Below are 18024 nucleotides of genomic sequence, written 5' to 3'. Positions count from 1 at the left end.
CGGTGCTTATTTTTGGCTGAGGTGTTAACTAGTATATATAATGATGCCACGGATGGTCAATCCACAACAGTCGTCCGACCAACACAAGGGTGATAACCTCAAGTTTAAGCTTCAAATCCTAAACAACATAACAAGATGTTCCGCATTGTAAGTTAAAGGATTGCGATATATCCCCAGGTGTGTATTAAGTTGACAATTTATTTTCAGATCGCTGTGATCTTTGCCCTGGTTGCCATGGCCTTCGCTGCTCCTGGTTACATTGAGCCCTCTTACGGAGTGGTTCCCGTGGCTCACGTGGTTCCCGTGGTGAAACACGTTCCGGTGGTGAAGCAGGTTCCGGTGGTGCAGCACGTTCCCGTGGTCAAGCACGTCCCAGTGGTGCAGCATGTCCCCGTACTGAAGTCCTACGGAGTAGCATCCTACGGAGTGCCCGCCTATGAACACCAGATCTACCACGGTTGAATACAAAACACAGACATGAATAAATTCCAAGCCAAATAAATACGAAATGTGTTTGCCTTATTAGCTAACCCAGTTAAGGAATTGTATTAATTAAGTGAACATTAGGAGGACCCTCCTAGTTCCTCAAGCACCCTACGGTATGTATTTTCGTAACCGAAAAAACACATTTTGTAGGAAAAGAGCAAACAGTGAGCTCAACTTCCTACCATGGCCAGCACTTTCCATTTTCTACATTTTACACCAGCTCACATTGTTTTATGGCTTGAACACTCAAGTGGTTTCCATGGGACGCTGATCATTTTATGGGACATTTTGTTAAATTTAATTTTCACCTCGCTCATTTTGTTATTTGCGAATAGTCACACATAAAGTCGTTAACAAGGTGGCGGGCTTCCAGAGAAAATTTCTTCATTAATCAGCGGCATAAAGTAACGCCTCTAAACTGCAGCTGCATCTTCCACCACGACCTCCCCGTCGTGCCTATAAAGTGCATAAACCCAATCCCAGCTCGTCTTTAATTTGAGCCAATTAAAGTGGCGACAAAGCAAGGCCTTTGAGTCCCGAATGAAAACTGAGAGCCACCTTTCCCTTTTCCCCGGCTGCGGTTCGATCTTGGCGTTAATGATGAACCTGAATGGATCGTACATGAATTTTTCATTGTTTTTATTCGGGCTTTATTCGGGTTATTAAATCGCTGGCTAGAAAAACTGAAACTCTCAAGCGGTTTGGTAAGCCAACGAAATAAACGGAGAAAATATAAAAATAAATTGTGTTCGAAAGTCTATTTTGTGATCATGCTGTTGGGGCCTTTTTGTGGCTGCTTTTGTTTTTCCAGTTGCCAAAAGATTTATTGTTGGCTGTTTCTTCTTAATTTCCCCCACATTTCATTTCGGTTTTAAGTTTCATTTGCAGTTCAGCCTGCTACCAACTCCAGTTCCACTTCCTTCCCGCTTTTGAATAAATATCCCGCCCAAAGTTTGGCCATTTTATTTCTCTATTAATGGGGGAAAAAGTAATTTGCTGCTCAATTATGACGAAATCATTTGATCCGCTTCACATGTGACGAAGGCTTTTTATATTTTTTTAACTTTGGGCCTGTCTTTCCTTTTGTGTGGCTTTCTTGTTGTCTGTGGTAATGACTTCATCGTCAAGATCCGCAGTTCGTTTGATAAATTATCCACCAGTCTGTAATATTTTTCTTTGGCTCGCTCGGGGGGTGTTGCCTTCGATTTGGTGTGCCTGCTTTTGTTTTCATTTTGTTAATTATCCGCTTTAATTGTTAATTTAAATCTCGAAGAAAAGTGAAACTCAATTGAACTTGAGAGACCCCCGTGCATCCATTTTTCTCATGTGTTTTTTTCTTATGAAATTGGGCGTGTTTCGGATCGATGAAGGAGTGAAAGGTTTTCTGATCCGATTGCTGGCGATAAGAGGAGCTTGTAGTACTTTTGAAAGAAGAGTGGGAGATACACTTTGGGGGTAAATCAAATTCAATTACATAATATCATTCTTACTGGGATCTAGATTCGGATCTAACAAACTGCCTTGGGGTACACATAAACACCCTGTTATTTCCTAACGACCCCTAATCAAAGCCCCAAGAGCAATTACAATTCAGTTAGGCCCAAGTTCGACTAAACTATGGCAAATAAAATGGAAAGTTTATTTAAAGGTTCACTTAACGCGAAAGTTGAACTATAACCGAACTGGGCAGCAGTCGTAACTGAATTTTAAGTGGGGCCTGGACTCGGACTTGGGCTAACTACTCTCCGGCTGGGCTAATTCGGTGGTAAATGTTTTATTGCCGCCCAGCAACTGCAGCTGGCCACATGGCCTGCATCCGAGTCGGACTGGCCAGTGAGACTGGAGAGTCAACGAATTGGGCGAAAGGTTACAGCCAGCAATTGTTATGCAAATCTGGCGGGGGGAGGGTGCCGCGAAAACACAATGGACACCCATTCGATAGAATCGGACAACGGCCAAATCGAAATTCAAACTTCGAGTCCTATCGAGGCGAAACATGAAATTATGACTGCCATAAAGTGGAGCACTTCCTCGACTCCCGCACACGAAATGGAAATTGTCAATGCGATTATATGGTCGCAGCTCTTAGCTAATCGCGCCGGCCAGAGACTAAACTGCACCACCTTCACTTTTCCTGCGGCTTTTCCAGGGAAGCCTGCGAGGCCAGGGAAAACCAACTTATTTTCTCGCTTTGTCGCGCTGCCTTCTGCTGCTTGTCTTGACCGTTTTTGGGGGCCCCAGTGGGTCGGAAAACAAAGACATCCTGTCGGGGCAGGCGACAGGGAACATGGTTGTTTACGCTTCACTTGACCAGAACAGCGAATGCTTAACCCACCGCAACGGGGAAGTGTTAAAGGGTTAGGAGAAAATCCTTCGATTTCCCTTCCCACAAAGAAATACTTTTCCGCCATCAGCCGAATCCACAGAGTTATTCTCAGTGGGCTTGGCTTTGTTTTGGGCTGGTTTTCAATTAAAAAGGACATTGCAGTCAGCACCTTGGGGAGCCAGCTGAGATCAGAGCTCGTTATGGCCGCCGACATTGTCCGGCAGCTGACAAATTTCGGTTTTTGCTTTACGGCGATCATCTCTCAATCTCTATTTCCAAGACCCAATCTGGATCCCCCTTCCTCTGGGTCTTTGGTCAGTTGCTGTGGGGCTTGATTGCGTCGATCGGCTTGTGGAGTTGGAATTGGAACTCTAGTTAACAGTTCGGATTTGGACACTGAATGCGTGTCTCCGCCCCCGGGAACTGCAGAAGCAACCACTGCAGCCCCGCACAATTGACAGAGACAAACGCCTAACAACTTATTGGAAATATGTTTAACCATTTTGGGCAATTGACATTTGCTGCTGCCGCCGTCGTCGTTCGATACTGCCTACTAGCTGCAAAGCCCCATCTGCGGGCTCTCTTTCTCCCATCGACAACGTGACAAAACAATTGTCGTAAATCAGGGGCAGCCAGCCGGAGTTTAGCCAACCAAGTTTTTGTCTTGAGCATTTTTCGGCTAACTACCCACAATGCAAACTCAACTTTTTCACTATTGGTTTTGTTTACTTTCATTTGGCTCGTGGCCGGCTGCGTTTTTTGGGAGAAGGAAGAGCGAATGTGTTCGAGGAATTCCATTGAAAAAAGCTTTCAAGGAATTTTCAATTAGCCAAAAGATAAAAAGCAACTCTCCTAAATGGGTCAAGAAAGGGGTAAAGAAAGTAATTTCTTTACGGCGTTGAAATGGGTTGAGGCCTTTAGTTTTTTAGCAGGTAATGATGTCAAGGAATGGAAATAGCTTTGAAAGTATAAATTTGTCGCGAATTATAAATAAATAATAGGTCGTTATTCCCGAAGCAGTTGTGGAACACATTCTTATGTAACATCCCTCCTCGAACCGATTAACTTCTGTCACGGTCAAAGCTCAATTGAATCCGAAACAAATCAAAGCCAAAGGCGGAGTCCAAAGACTCTCTTCCGTCTCAGATTTTCCCAAACTCACACACAATTACATAATATGGGGAGCCCAGAGCCTTGTTTATAGACAATATTGTTCAGATAAAATCCCCCTAAATCAAAGAAATACGAAAAGGAAAACCGAAAAGCGCAGCAGACAAATCTGTGGGCAATTCAGAGACTTTGAATTCACTCTCGATTGAAGGTGTTACAAACGTCCGAATGCCAATTATCAAGCAGAGGTTCGAGGAGGTTATCTCAAGACCCCTTTCCTCTCCCTCGCAGCAATTTTCACTTTCAGCTCAATAAATTTTCGTAACAAAAAAAAACCAGAGAAAAAGAGCGAGGAAAACAAGGGAACATTGTTGTCTTGATTTTCGAGGAGAAGTCAATGGTTTGGGGGGATTTGATCAGGGGGCAGTGAGAATGACTGACGGATTTGGTCTTTTTTCCCTGGTTGAGATATAAAACTAGTTGCACAATTTCGAGACGCACTAACGGAAGCCGCTGGAGGGGGAAAACTCACACAAAGCAGAGGAAAAGCAGCAAGTCATTGCGGCCAAAAATAAAAAACAATAGTTATAATACAATGCGTAAAATTGCACTTTTTGTATTTTGTTACACTTTTACTTGACGTGATTATCATATTTTTTGGGAAGACGTTTGGGAAACATATTTCTTGAATTTTGGTAAAAAGATAGTTTATAGTTTCATTTCTTTTTTTTTCAAATCTGTCTGAATTATTTAAATTACTCTTAGTTCCTAAAACCACTCTAAAGTTTTAAACCAATTGCGTACTATTTAACAAAGTTTATGGTAATAAAGATATGTCAGGCTTCCTAATCTTTTCATGTTTAAAGCGGTTCCATCCTTTTCTCCTCTTCAAAAAGATAAACCATAATTTTTCTGGTAGCAAAGTTACTATTAATTTCTGGAACTTTACAATATCGGTGCTGGCAGATTTACAAGAGATGCAGAAAAGCAGTCAATTAAATTTTAAAAACGTTCCTTCATATCCTCAAAGTATGCTCTTGAAATGCAATCAAAACTTTGTAACTCACCGAGTGAACTGCTAGATGGCGCTGCAATTCCGCGTTGCCAAACAAAGTTAGCTCCGTTATTGTGGGCGAACTCTCCAATTTGCCCTCCATTTCGCGCAGCCATCGCCGCAATTCCTTGGGATCCTCGCAAAGACCCTCGGGTCTTTGGGTCTCATCCAGCATCTATTGGAAAGAATTAAAAAGTATTAGTAATTATTAAAGGACATCTTAAATGTTTAGCGTATTCATCTTATCCCATCCACCCACCTTAAAACAACATTCACTAGACTTTTCCAGCACTGTTGCTGCGCCCTCTATCTCACAGCGCGCCTCCTTGCAGGTATCCAAGAGGTTCGTGTCCATGATGTAGTTGTAGTTCGTTTGAATGGCCGCCCAGAGGTCGTCTTTGCCGGAGGAGCCCAGGCCCAAGGTGGCGCTGCTGTGGAGACTAGTGGAACTGCATTGACTGTTTCCGCTTCCCCACGAATAGCGGTGCATTTTATTGCTATGCGAATTTTTCTGAAAATGAGAAGAAATGTATTTTATATTTTGGAATAAAATATGAGACATTTTTCATAAGGCTACGATTTATGTAAAACCGCTTGTAAAGTTTGTTCACCATGTAAATATGTATCTACATGCCTTCTACCTACATTTTCGGAGTAAATAAATACCAAACAAAAAATACTAAATGTAAATGAAATTTAAGTGCTGCTTGCAAAAGAAGCACAGTACACTTAAAAAAACCAAATTGATATTTTTTGGAAAAAGATCTTTTAAGGGTTAATTCCAAGAGCTGAGAAGCAATGACAAAGGAGTTGCGAACCCATTCCTGCAGCCTGAAATTAAATTATGCCCAACCATAACATTTTGACAGTAAACGAACCGAATGAAAAGATAATATTAAGCTTTGAACATTAAAAGAAAATGTCTAAATATAATAAATTCCCTTTGATTATAGCAATTTAATCATAGCCTTTTAAATTATTTACTCCTCCACAGAGGTGAATAGTTTTCCCAATTTGTTTACAAATCATTTTATAAGGATTCTGCTTAAGGCAAATATAAATAAGTGTTGACAAATGCTGATTGATTTAAAGCACCTCAAAACAAAGCCACTGAGGTGGCAAAGACCAAGCTAAAGCGTGCGAAAGACGATTGAAAAGAGGAAGGGGAAACCGCTAAAAGTTGTTAATAAATAAGTAATTTGAGGCGTGCCAAATACGGCCGAAACAATATGCCTGGCCATCTTGGGAGCTGCGATTCAGATTCCCGGCTCTAGGCCGCTCCGAAAACTGGTTTTCACTCAATCCAAATTGCAAAGCGCGCGCAATTAATTAATGCATTTTGCTCATTTGTCCAAGAAAGTCCCCCGATTCAGGCTGAAATCGTGGAAGGAAATTCCTTATTTACACAATCGTAATGCAATAGTAATCCCAAAAGCAAACGAAATTGAAAATCGAAATTGAAATTGTGTGTGCGATTGTGTTATTGCTGTTTCTAGTGATTTGAGTAATTGATTAAATGAGTGAGTAGGAAAAGGGGTGTGGGGCGGGCTTTATCGGCTAGTGACTCGCGCTTCGGACGCAAACTCGCCCACAGTGACTAAGAAAAGTTTGCAGCCAAGCAAGCTGTAAAATATGCCAGCTGTGACACCTGGAGGCCTTGAAAAAATATAGCTCCGCGGTCTCGGTCTTGTAAAATTTAACAGATTTTTATCGGGGAACAGAGTAAATATATCTTGAGGACTGTGTGAACTGGAGCAAACTGCTTGGTATGCAGATTTTGTGTTTGTACCCACGCTGATAAGATTTACTCAAACGATTTTGACACGCTTATAGCAAGTTTGAAGCTCCTTGTAGCTGTATATTGGACGTAAATACTTCCCAATCACCACTTATTGCATTCCACCACCATATGATCATTTTCCGCCTGCGTTTAGGAAGATCCGAGGCCTGCTTTACATTCCAGTTTAGTGCATAAATTAGCAATTTGTGCTCTTGGCCAGTGGCGCCAACTTAGTTGCACATTTTTAACCGTTGCAACTCGGTTGCTTTCATAAAGGCATGCTAATCGGGAAATTTATTAATAATTTATTAAAGCAATTTCCGTTGACACAGACATACACCAAGACACAGAGTGCAGAATTTTCTAACGGCCGCCTGTCATTTTTAGAGACCAAACTCGTTAGCGTGTGGAGCGAGGCTAAAAGTGCCATAGGTACGGGAAGATGGAGCGGTGACGAGCTAAAATAAATGCCAAACTTTTAATACCCTAGATAAAGTTAAGTTCTTCTCTTTTTAACTAGGTGAAGTGGATATCACATAGGTATCCTTTAACAGTTCAATTTGATCTGGAAATATTCTAGCAAGCAGATTTCCCACCTTACGATATTTTTTTTTAATTTTTACTTTAAATAATAATAAAAAAAAATGTTCAGCTATTTTTTGTGTCTCTTACATTATCCCCCAAGAAAGGGTATGAGCTTTGATCAACTGCAAATATATGCACACACACTCCGCACAAGCATTACCTGATGAATACCTGTATTCTCCCCCTGTGCCCCTTTAAAACTCATGACCATTTTTGGGATCACTCACCTTGAGGCTGTTGTAGGGCCGTTCCAAATGGAGCTTGGCCTGGATGACGTCACGCCGTTCCTGCTGTTCCTCATTTGAGGCCTGCAGTGACGACATGGACTGCGACTGCTTCATGAGGTCGTTTCCAACACTGTTAGTGCCATGGTTTGGTTGGCCACCGCCAGGGGCGCTGCCGTTTGAAACTCCATTTTCCGTTCCAATTACGCTCAAATTTGCATTTCCTCTGGATCCACGTCTCTGTTTTTTGAGGGAGCTACTGCGGCTACTGCTGGCCGACTTTGTAGTTAGGCCCGTCTTGTTTCGGGGCGTGGCTGGCATGGCGAAAACGCCATCCAACTTGGGGGGTTTCGTTGTGTTTTCTTGATTCCGGGTGGCTTCGGTTTCGTTGGGGGACTCCGATTCCCTTTGCGATCCTTCATTTCCACCGCTTATCATGGCCGCTTTTTCAGTCTCTTGGTTGCTTCTCATCTCGGCATCTGTCTCTGGCTTCGGGACTCCCCTTTCTCTTCCCGAATCGTTTTCCTGTTGCATTTCCATTGTTCTCCAACTTTATTTGGCTTTATTTTTCATGTGGGCATGTGGGGGCTAAGCTATTTTAATATTTGGGGAGCGAGTATGCTAATCGAAACACTCAAAAGTCGCCCAATATTTGCATGTCTGCCTGGCTTCCTCTCAAATCCATTGTTCCCCGTTCCGATGCCGGCGTTCCGCTCTCTGGCAATGACCTTCAGGGCGTTCCTTTCGATTTCCGTTCGTTTTTATGCAAAATACCTTTTTCGTTATTTTGATAAAATGTCGGTTGTTTCGAGTATCTAAATGAATTCCACTGAAACGAAACCAGAGAGCAGGGAAATTTGCACATTAGTCGAAAGGAAACCAAACAAATTAGGGGGAAAACAGGTGGGCCGAGATGAAATGGTGATTGTGATTAGTGAGGGGCCATCACCACACCTCATGGGGCAGCATAATTAGCAGCGCTGCAGAGATTCGTTTCTCATTTTCCTGCTACTAATGATGGGTATTATTACTATAGGCAACTCATTAAAAGGCGAATGCGGATTGCACTCGAATCGCTTTTAATATGGATTCATTTCCTTCAAGCATTTCTTTGCCCCATCTTCTACATAAGGCGGATCTCGTGGGCTGCCATTGCTGGCAGGTGCATTTTATAAATTGAGATTTTAAATGAACACTGATCGTTTACCACGAAAGAGTTGGTTTCACAAAGAGGTAGTGTTATTTAAAAAAAACCGTTGATATGAGCCATTTTCCTAAAATGAGTAAATACCCTCCCAACGTAACTTTTCCTGACAAGGTATCTTCTGTTTATGTTTTCTGCCTTTTCTGGTCATAACAACCCTGCGGATTATCAGATCTTGAGACTTGCAACACACTTGCGGTGACGAAAGAACCCCTATCTCTAGCTCAGCCTCTGTGACCCCTCCATTCTCCTCCTGCGCTCAGCATAATTAACTCTCGTAGAACCTCGGCTATGAGTGCAGTGGCCATATCGCAGCCTCATATCTCGTATCGCATATCACACCCACTGCAGAGTAAACAGAACTGTAAACGGCAATTAAAAGCAACCGTAGCCCACAGAAAGCTAACTACATAACTGAATAATAACAGCGGGAGGAGGTCGGCGGGAGGCGGGGAAATTATAGTAATTACGTATGCAAAATATTACTTAATTTCAGCGCTTTGGCTTGGTCAACGACTCCCGTTCTGCGGAGGAATACAAACAATGAACGCGATTCTAATCGCGGCGCAATCAAATTTTCATACGAAATTAGTCGCGAAAACAGTTGTGTGGCCATATTCGTATGCAAATTGCTTGGTGCAAAAGGCGGTGGAAGTTGTCCAACTCCAAAGTTGGCCTGCAAGCGTTCATTCAGCCACTTGAGCGCCAGAGATACCAGAGATCCGAAAGCCACGGCGGCAGGGGTGAAAAATGAATAATAAAATTGGCAACTGAAAGTGGGTGGAGGTGGAAATAATTGAGGGAGGAGGGCGTGGCCCCACAAACACAAATCAGAGCTAAGAGCTGTAAATAAAGTGTCCCAGGTCTTGGGGCAACAAACGAAACTAAGCGTTACAAAACAAACCGCAATCAGAGCTTTAACCCATTATTGACAGCTAGGGATTGAAGCGATCAATTGGGGACATAATAAATCTATTAAACCATAAACAAAACCTTATAAATGGGCTTTTATTATTTCCTTAAACAAAAATGACTAGCATAAGATTTTGTATTTTATGGCTGTTCTTATTCTTTCTCCTTTTCTTAAGTCTACTTCTAACTCTACCCTCTGCCACTTTAAAGAACAATCTCAAACAATTATTTTGATGGCTTTGTGTGAGAGCCTTAGACATATTAATTACGTAATTAAGTAATGAATGCGGCAAAGCCTCAACTCTTTTATGTGCTGACCATTAAATCCAAAATGTTTGCTTTATGACTCACGGAACCTGAAATGGGGCCCAAGGAATCGCTGCCGTCTGACAGTAGTTTCCCCCTTTATGCAAATTTCCACTTGGTCTGCATGCAAAATGGGGATTCGCAGTCGCGAGTGACTAACCCAACCGAAAGGCCGTTGAAAAGGCGTTGAAAATGTAGAAAAGACCTCCCCTGGCCGGCGAAAATTCATTTGGGAAATTGCGAATTTCCAGTTTGCGTTTGTTTGGGTTTCAGGTTTATAGGTTTGGCGCTAAACTTCCGCGTGGAAATGGCGAAAATGAAGGTGCTTTTCCATTCCATTTGATTAGGACCGGGGTTTATACGGCCTAAGAATGCGTATTTGAAATGTTAATGCCCAATCAGTGGCTCTTTGAAGTTCAAATCCGAGAGATAAAAACTCCACAGAAATGCAAATTCCCCCATTATGCGTTCACCAAATATTTAACACTTTCCGATGATAACTCACTCGGTTTTCTTTCGAATCTTTTCTCGCATTCGTTTGTCCACCTGTTGAACTCTTGCATAAGCCACCTGTAAACATTCGGTAATAGCGCAAACGTTCCAAGGAAAAGCGATCTTCAAGCGAAACCAAAGTCAGACCCCGGCCAAAACATGTGGAACACCAAGTTATAGCCACAAAGCCCACAGACCTCGGCGGCCCGAGACCCAGAGATCGGAGACCCCCAGAGCAGAAGAAGAAGCCAAAGCAAAGGCCATTAATAAGCACAAAGCGGAGACGCGGTAAAGGGGCGGCCAAAGAGAGGCTAAAAATAGAGAAATATTTGCGTAGAAATAGCCAACGAAACCAAAATGAAGTCAGCAATGTGGATGAGTGGTGGGGAGTGGCTTTGGAGGAAGGGGTCTTGGATCGCAGATCCCTACCCATTGTCTATGCCAGACACGAAGTCTTCGAGAAGCTCGTAAACCTGCCGGGCTCATTGTTCATCGCTATGAAAAGCGCCGGGAAAGATGACAATAGAACCTATTTCAGGAGGCTTATTTTGGGTAAGCAACACTTTCGATCTTCATTGGAGTGTCAGTTCATAAATTATAAGTAGTAGTTGGAATTTAAAATCAAGATCTTTTTTTACTTTTGATAACGCTAGGAGAACCTCCCACTCTTTAAAGAAAACTTCTTCAAAGATACTTCTGATTTCCCCCTCAGCGCCCTTTGAAAAAGGAAAATAAAACTTTCATTGTTCTGATTCCCAGCTAAATGTTTTCAATTTCATTTGATTTCCCTTTACTTTGAGTTGGTTCACTTCCGCTCTGTATTTACTCTACTTCTACTCTACTGGCACATCTCAAAGGAAACGAGAACAGAACCCCGAAAAACCGGATGTGAACTCACTGATCCGCCGTTTATTCTCACGCTGGAAAACTCTGTGGCCAATTAAAGCAAATCAAGCACTAACAATTGAGAGGCCAATTATTCTGTTTGCCCAGTTTCTTGCGACGAACTTTACTCGTGCCTCCAGATTAGGTAGAGTCGATAAGGCAATTGAGCGACACTCGAATGGCCCGAACCGCAATCAACTTTATAGAATACTTCATTATCTGGGGCCGCGGTCGAGATAAGACTTCGAAATTCGTTTAGTTGGCCACAACAAGTCTTGAAAGTTCGCGTACTTGGCCATAATTTAGTCATCAGCTGGCTCTGGGGTGTGAAGTCATGAGTAAGAGTGAGTTGTGCGGGCGATACCATCGTTGTGGAGGTGGTATTTCGGTTTACCGTGATTTTATTGAGCGGACAAATAAGCCATATATCAAGTTGGTGTGAAATAAGTCGTACGGGTCTGTAGGTATTACTTATGCAATTCCCAGATTTGAAGAAGTCAAGGATAGAGCAGTTATAGAATGATATTCCAGCACAGGCTCTCTAATTGCAAAGCTAAAAGCGATTGCAGGCACTGAATCGACCCCAGAATCAGACAGGCAGCGAGACCTAGACCGAGGAAACCGACATTCCGCAGACCAAAGCGTAATTAAAATATCTTTTCATATACACATATCTCACAGCAGCTAGCAGCAGTTGCAGCTATATTTTATATGAGCCGGCAGTGGTCAACCGACTTATCGGGGAATTCTTCCGAGAATCGCGTTGGCAGTGCCAGCGTTGTGTGCCACCAATTTGGCCATTCAAGCCGAGTTGACCAGGCTAAGAGCCATGATTGGAGGAGACCCCAAAGGCAGGCAGCATGCCATAAATTGACAATGGCTAAAGACAGTTGCAGCAGCAACACAACTTCAACAGCAGCAACAACAGCAACACCAACAGCTGCTGTTGCAGCAGCAACACCTAATGAATCGTTAACTGCAGGGACACTTGGGAGATGAGAGGAGAGGTGGAGGTGGGACGACGTCACTTTTGGCACACGTGAATGCTGGCCAAGTGGCCGAATCGCTGGCGATCTGGCGACAATAACAATAACCATATTGACTTGTAACCAACTTCGTGGCAAAGGTGTTGCTACGGGTATCGGCACAACCACAATGCAACCGCAAAACACAGAAAACAATCTCAATATGTGGTCCAGCGCAACCTAGTTTAAATTAAGGAGGTCTGCCCACAGAGCACTTTTTGTGGGCACCCGAGACAATGAATTGTTTAATTTGTTGCGGTCGTGTCTTGCTTTGACAAACTTTTATCGGTCGGTACATGAGGCATGGCGATGGTGGGCCAGATAACTGCGATTTTGCAGCTATAAAAAAGATAATCTGGTCTACTGATCTGGGCTAAAAGGGTCTCCCTTCGTTGTGAATGGCTTAAATGCATAGGAAGTTTGGGTACAATCACTCTCTTAAATTCAGAATTCTTCACATTCTTTTATTTTTATCCAATCCCTTGAGAAACATTGGTTTGGATGTCAATAAAAATCTCGAGTTCCTTGCTTGTAAGCGGCAAAAGTCAAAAGTCCTCCTCCAAAACAACGAACTGGAGGGGGTAAATAAATACGAATAAAAAGAAAAACACTTGCAAGCATAGTGCTACATATGGCGACATGGAACATGGCCACGGAATACGGACGGCGGACGGAGGACCAGCAGACCCGAGCCAAGACAAAAGGAAACTCTCGATTCCTTGCTTATATTTCTGGTGATTTTCGGTGCAAGAGCAATTAGAGAAGTGGTTCACCATTGAAAAAGCAAACCGAGGGGAAAAACGAAAGTTATCGTATCTCCAAAAGTGGGGACAAATTTGGGGAACATGCAAACATTGCATCGCCACCTCCCAAACACGAAGCCAAAAACACCCAACCACCCTCTCTTCTCAACAACCAGCGCTTTTTACACTTGAACGATTTTAACCCAAACTGAACATTGGTTAATATATAGTTGTAATATGAATTAATACGACATTTCTACCTATGCTGAAATATCAAAATTGATAACTGAAAGTTTTATCTTTTTCGTATCACTATTTTTATTTATCTCAAGCCCATCTTCGGGATAACTGCGGACCTTTCTTCTTAGCATAGAACATTTTTAACTCATTTTTCTTTCAGCTCAAATTTTTAAGATGCAAGATGGAGGTTGGACTGTATCTTACTTGTCGCCTTTCAAGTTGTCGCTAACAAAATTTGTCTACATCCAATAAACATTTTTGACTCCAATCCTCACTCCCCCTGCCGTTTCCACTCCTTTTCTCAACGCCCCAGCCCGCTTTTCCCCTTTCCCCTTTTTCCCCTGCTAATCCCCACATTTTGTCTGCATTCCTGAGCACATGATAAATGTTTCGTGTTTTGTCTGTTTTTGCGGTTCGAACACGTTTTCCTCATGTTCTGCGATCGTTTTTGGGTCCCCACCGCATTACACATGGCACACAGAAAAGCTATCAAGGCACAAAAAACATTTTAGGAAAAACTAGTCCCGATCTGACCACGCCCCTCCGTAGGGAAGTCGTTTGTTATGACTACTGACCCACCGAATGAGCGGGCGGTAACTCTTTCGCCGGCCGACAGGTGGCGAGGCAGTAAATAACCCACAGTCACACCCACCGATAGCCAGCAAATTAGTGGCTTAAGTGGTGCAGGAAAACAGAAGCCATAAATTTGGACCAACACTTAGGGGTTCAGAAATACTAATTGGCTGGGGCACCTGCCTGGGGACTTGGTTTACTAATTTAAATAAAACAAGTTACTATGTTCTCTAAAACTTTTTCCCTGAACTTGGCATTGACCCACTTCTGAAGTGGTACGATTTCCCCTTTTAAAGCTCGAGCCGAGCGCAGGCTCCAATTCAAGCGATGCCACGAGATGAACTCTCTTAATTAACCCATTAAGCAACTCAAAGCACAGACTAGAGGCATGGAGGGAACAGTCAAGAGCTTCCCAAGTTAATTAACCGACAATTACTCACATAATCGAGTGTGAAAAGCGTGCAAATTGTGCGAAAGTCGAAATTCATTCAGTGACTCTGCGGCGAAGCACATCCACGTCCATCCAATCCACTCGATGCCATTCAAAGCAATTCACTTTCGGCTGAAACGAGATAAATAAAATGCGTGTTAAGACAAATAGGCAAAATGATGTGAAAATGTTTCGAATGCTGCGGAAACGAAGTCTGACTAATGACAACAGCAGCACTAGCAGCTAGCCGAGGAAAATGGGAAAATTGTTTACCAATGTTTTTGATATTAGCACTTGGCAGAAAGCATTGCATAATGGAAAGCCAGACGCAGAAACTGAGGCATAAACCATCAACTTTTACCGGCCAACATTTGCTTAGCCACATTTTCGATGCCCTAGCAGGGGGCACCATAACTTCGGTGGTAAGCCCGAAATTGATTTCCAACTTCAAAGCGTTTTATGCATGCTCGTGATTTATGGGCTGAAATTGACAGTAATGGGAAGAATTTTGAGTGTTTTTCAAGTTGTTATTTAACCTCATACAACACTTTACAAGAGATCTTAGGTAAGCTTTATAATGGTATCTCTTGGGATGTGCCATGGAAGGGTGTTTTCTCTTCGGTTTCTGGCGATTCCCCCCTGTTTTCCCAACATTTTATGGCAACCTTTCGCCAAACACCGCCGCAACCTCGTAGCTGTCTCCAGTGATAAATCAGTTGCACCGAAAACCCCCGAGAAAGAGTCAAATACTTGCCAGCAAAACTCCCACAAACTCCGACCGATGCACGACATTTTTTTCGTACTTTTATTTTCCTGCAGTTTGACCGAGGGCGTCTCGCATAACAATTCATTATCATTAATTACATTTGCACTCAAATTGCACAAACGGAAAACGAGAGGCAAACGCAAAGCCCCAACGAGCCTGGGCATGAAAAATTGAACAATGTCGATTAAATTGAAAACAATTTTACGCTGCAAAATTTCAATATTTCCCGTCATTTGCCGTTAGGCTCAACTTCCCAAAGACAACGGCCCAAACGGCATTCCCGACCCAAAAAATGGTATCTCAGCAGTGGAACAGAGAGGCAAAATATGGCTCATAAAGCATCGAACATCCACCACAAAATCGGCAACAACAATTTATTGGTCGCATTAACCTCGGCGAACTCTCCCAATTTCCATGGGTGGCGCAGGGGGGGGGCGTCAATCGATGCGAGTTGTGAAAATATCATTTACAGGCAATTTGTAAAAAGCAACAACGGCAGCAGCAAAATAACTGCAAACTCAGCGAAATTGCACGAACTAAAAAAGGTAAAATACAACCAAAAAATCAACAACAAATGAGCGGCGTTTTACTGGGCAAACAAAACAACAAAACCCAGAAACAGGGCAGCGAAAGGGGGCAGCAGGGTGCACCTCTGTGGTCAAGTTGTTAAAGTCGGAAACGGGCACAAACGCCGATCGTCAGTGGTCGACAGCGGCAGCCAAGGCAGAAATGACGACGACAACGTCTCCAGGCGATAATTGGATCCCTTTCCCAGTCGGTCTCTGAGTTAGGAGGTCTTCGAGGGGTCTTGGGAGAGATGGGGTTCCTCCAGCCGAGGTAGAAATTCAATATGCTCTTCTGGCGGAGTGGGAAATTTTCCTTGGCATGGCAAGGCTCAGTACTTCAAATTTTACTGCCCAATAAAAAGCTAGAACAATAGCCATCAGTCAGCTCATCTTTGTTACAAACTCTCACTGAAAACATAAAGCGGTTTACCAATGTACTATCATTTATTAGCAACTGTACTCCCTTAATCCACTCATTCAGTTCTTCACTTTTATACAAATTCCTGCTAGTAACTCTAGAACCCTTTTGTTCAAAGCACCGAGTATCTAACACATTCTCCTCTTATCCAACGCTCTCATAACTCCTTTGTGTCGTCCGCTTTTCTTCTCCTTTTTTGACGCCAAACCGAAATTCAATCCAAAAGTGCAAAATGCAGATGCGGAACAAACAGAAATTCTGTCAGCTGAGAAGTGAATGCAACATTTTGGGTTTTCGGCTGCCTTAACAAAAACAAAGGCGGGAGGAAAACGAAAACAGAGACTGAAATCAAGAGCTTTCTCAGAACCCTCGGCGCAAGAGGAGACATCAATTCGAGTGTTTCGTGAGAAAAAGAACCAAATTTAAAGGGATTTAAGCCGAAACCCACTTGAGTTCATTAACGAATCTCAAACGAAAGCGAAAGAGAAGCAGTAGTGGGGGGAAATGCATTCGAAGTGCAATAGAAAGTGAAATGCGTTGGCAAAACAAACCGTCGGCCACGGAAAATCTCCTCCAAATGAGCCGCGAGATGCCGGCGATATGTGTTATGGAGAGGGACCCCTCCCCGAGGCCCCTCCTCCAGCTCCCATGACCTTGTTCGCGAATTCTGTTGACGTGCATCGAACATGGGTGCCACCATCCACATCCACGTCCACGTCCACCAAACGAGGCTCCATCCTTGGCGCTTTTGCAGCCGAGATTGCCATCAAGAAATATTTGAGATTCACTTTCGGAGCCGGCGGAGGCAGCGGCAAAATCCAGCGAATGCATCCAAGACGAGGCAGTAAAAACAATGCGCATTGACAACTCATAGATAAAATGCTTTTCCTTAACTATGACGCGACTTCCAGCTGCGACGGCCTCTTCTCAATGGCCGCAAAACAATGACAAACTTTGCTACTGCGACTGGAAAGTGGAAACACACGACGAAAGCAGCCAAACACACTGGAACAAAATCAAATGCCAGCCCAGACTAAGACACCATTTCGAATACTCTGCTCAACATCAATAAATGATAAAGTAAATGGGCCCTGTTTGTGTGTCTACACATTCCGAAACGTTTTCGTAAAGAGGGATTCGAATATCACATACTTATGGTTTCCTTAAGTTTTCCGTTTATCTTACTGACAACTCTTAACCAGGGGTTAACTTTTTCGACAAAATCGTCTGATAAGAGTCTATGTCAATGGTCCTTCTGATAGCCTTATAACATACCCTGTAAAGATTTGTCGGTCTTAAACTTGACATCACATTGAGAAACCGAATTTTCCTGGCCAATAATTTATGTTTTTGTTAAGGAGGTTACAAAACTGGACCCTAATATTACAAAAAATCCAAAACAATAACTCCAGTTCCTCGTAAAAATTTGATACAATCGCTTTCAAAAATCGCAGTACCCATCGGAAGAGCACGGGAAAATTGTCGTCAACTTGTTGGGGATGTGTGGGCTGGCAGTCGGCAGTCGGCTTTCAGTATGCGAGGCACCAAGACTCGAATGAAATGCCACAGATTCGATTTTGATAAAATGCCTTGCTGCTGCAAGTTGGGGCCCGAGAAGAAAGAAAAAGTGAGAATCGGGGGAAGAGATGGCGCAGGCGCGAGCCGCCTGGCGATAAATCTCGCAACTAACTTTTGCCATTGCAGTTGCAGTTGCAGTTGCAATGGCAATTGCATTCGCAGATGAAACGAGAGCAGGCGGGCGAAATAATTGAGAGTGCTGCGAGTGGGTAATGGGTAATATCTGCCGTGCGTAAGAGACACATGTACATATGGAGCGGTGTCTGTCGCCCGGCGATAATTGGGCCAAAACGAATGCCCGAGCTCCGGCAGGTCGGCTGG

General features: G+C 43.2%; 2 protein-coding genes across 3 annotated transcripts in view; one reads left to right on the top strand and one right to left on the bottom strand.

The window, feature by feature from the left end:
- LOC108028650 (klarsicht protein) overlaps positions 1-18024 on the bottom strand; it is a 116009-nt gene that overhangs the window by 74191 nt on the left and 23794 nt on the right. For both annotated transcript variants that reach the window (XM_017100578.3, XM_017100586.3), the window contains exons 2-5: positions 14386-14507; positions 7569-8394; positions 5236-5487; positions 4990-5151 (exon numbers count right to left, since the gene is read on the bottom strand). In XM_017100578.3, the coding sequence (XP_016956067.1) occupies positions 4990-5151; positions 5236-5487; positions 7569-8105 (951 nt within the window). In that variant the 5' untranslated portion in view covers positions 8106-8394; positions 14386-14507. The remainder of the gene's footprint in view (positions 1-4989; positions 5152-5235; positions 5488-7568; positions 8395-14385; positions 14508-18024) is intronic.
- On the top strand, positions 71-534 carry LOC108028687 (uncharacterized). The gene is made up of 2 exons (XM_017100631.3): positions 71-147; positions 208-534. Exons 1-2 carry the CDS (start codon positions 136-138, stop codon positions 460-462), a joined length of 267 nt encoding a protein of 88 aa, XP_016956120.1. The 5' UTR covers positions 71-135; the 3' UTR covers positions 463-534.

The sequence above is a fragment of the Drosophila biarmipes genome, chromosome 3L (assembly GCF_025231255.1).
Source record: "Drosophila biarmipes strain raj3 chromosome 3L, RU_DBia_V1.1, whole genome shotgun sequence".
Classification (NCBI taxonomy): Eukaryota; Metazoa; Arthropoda; class Insecta; order Diptera; family Drosophilidae; genus Drosophila; species Drosophila biarmipes.
This window is presented reverse-complemented; position numbering and strand designations above follow the sequence as displayed.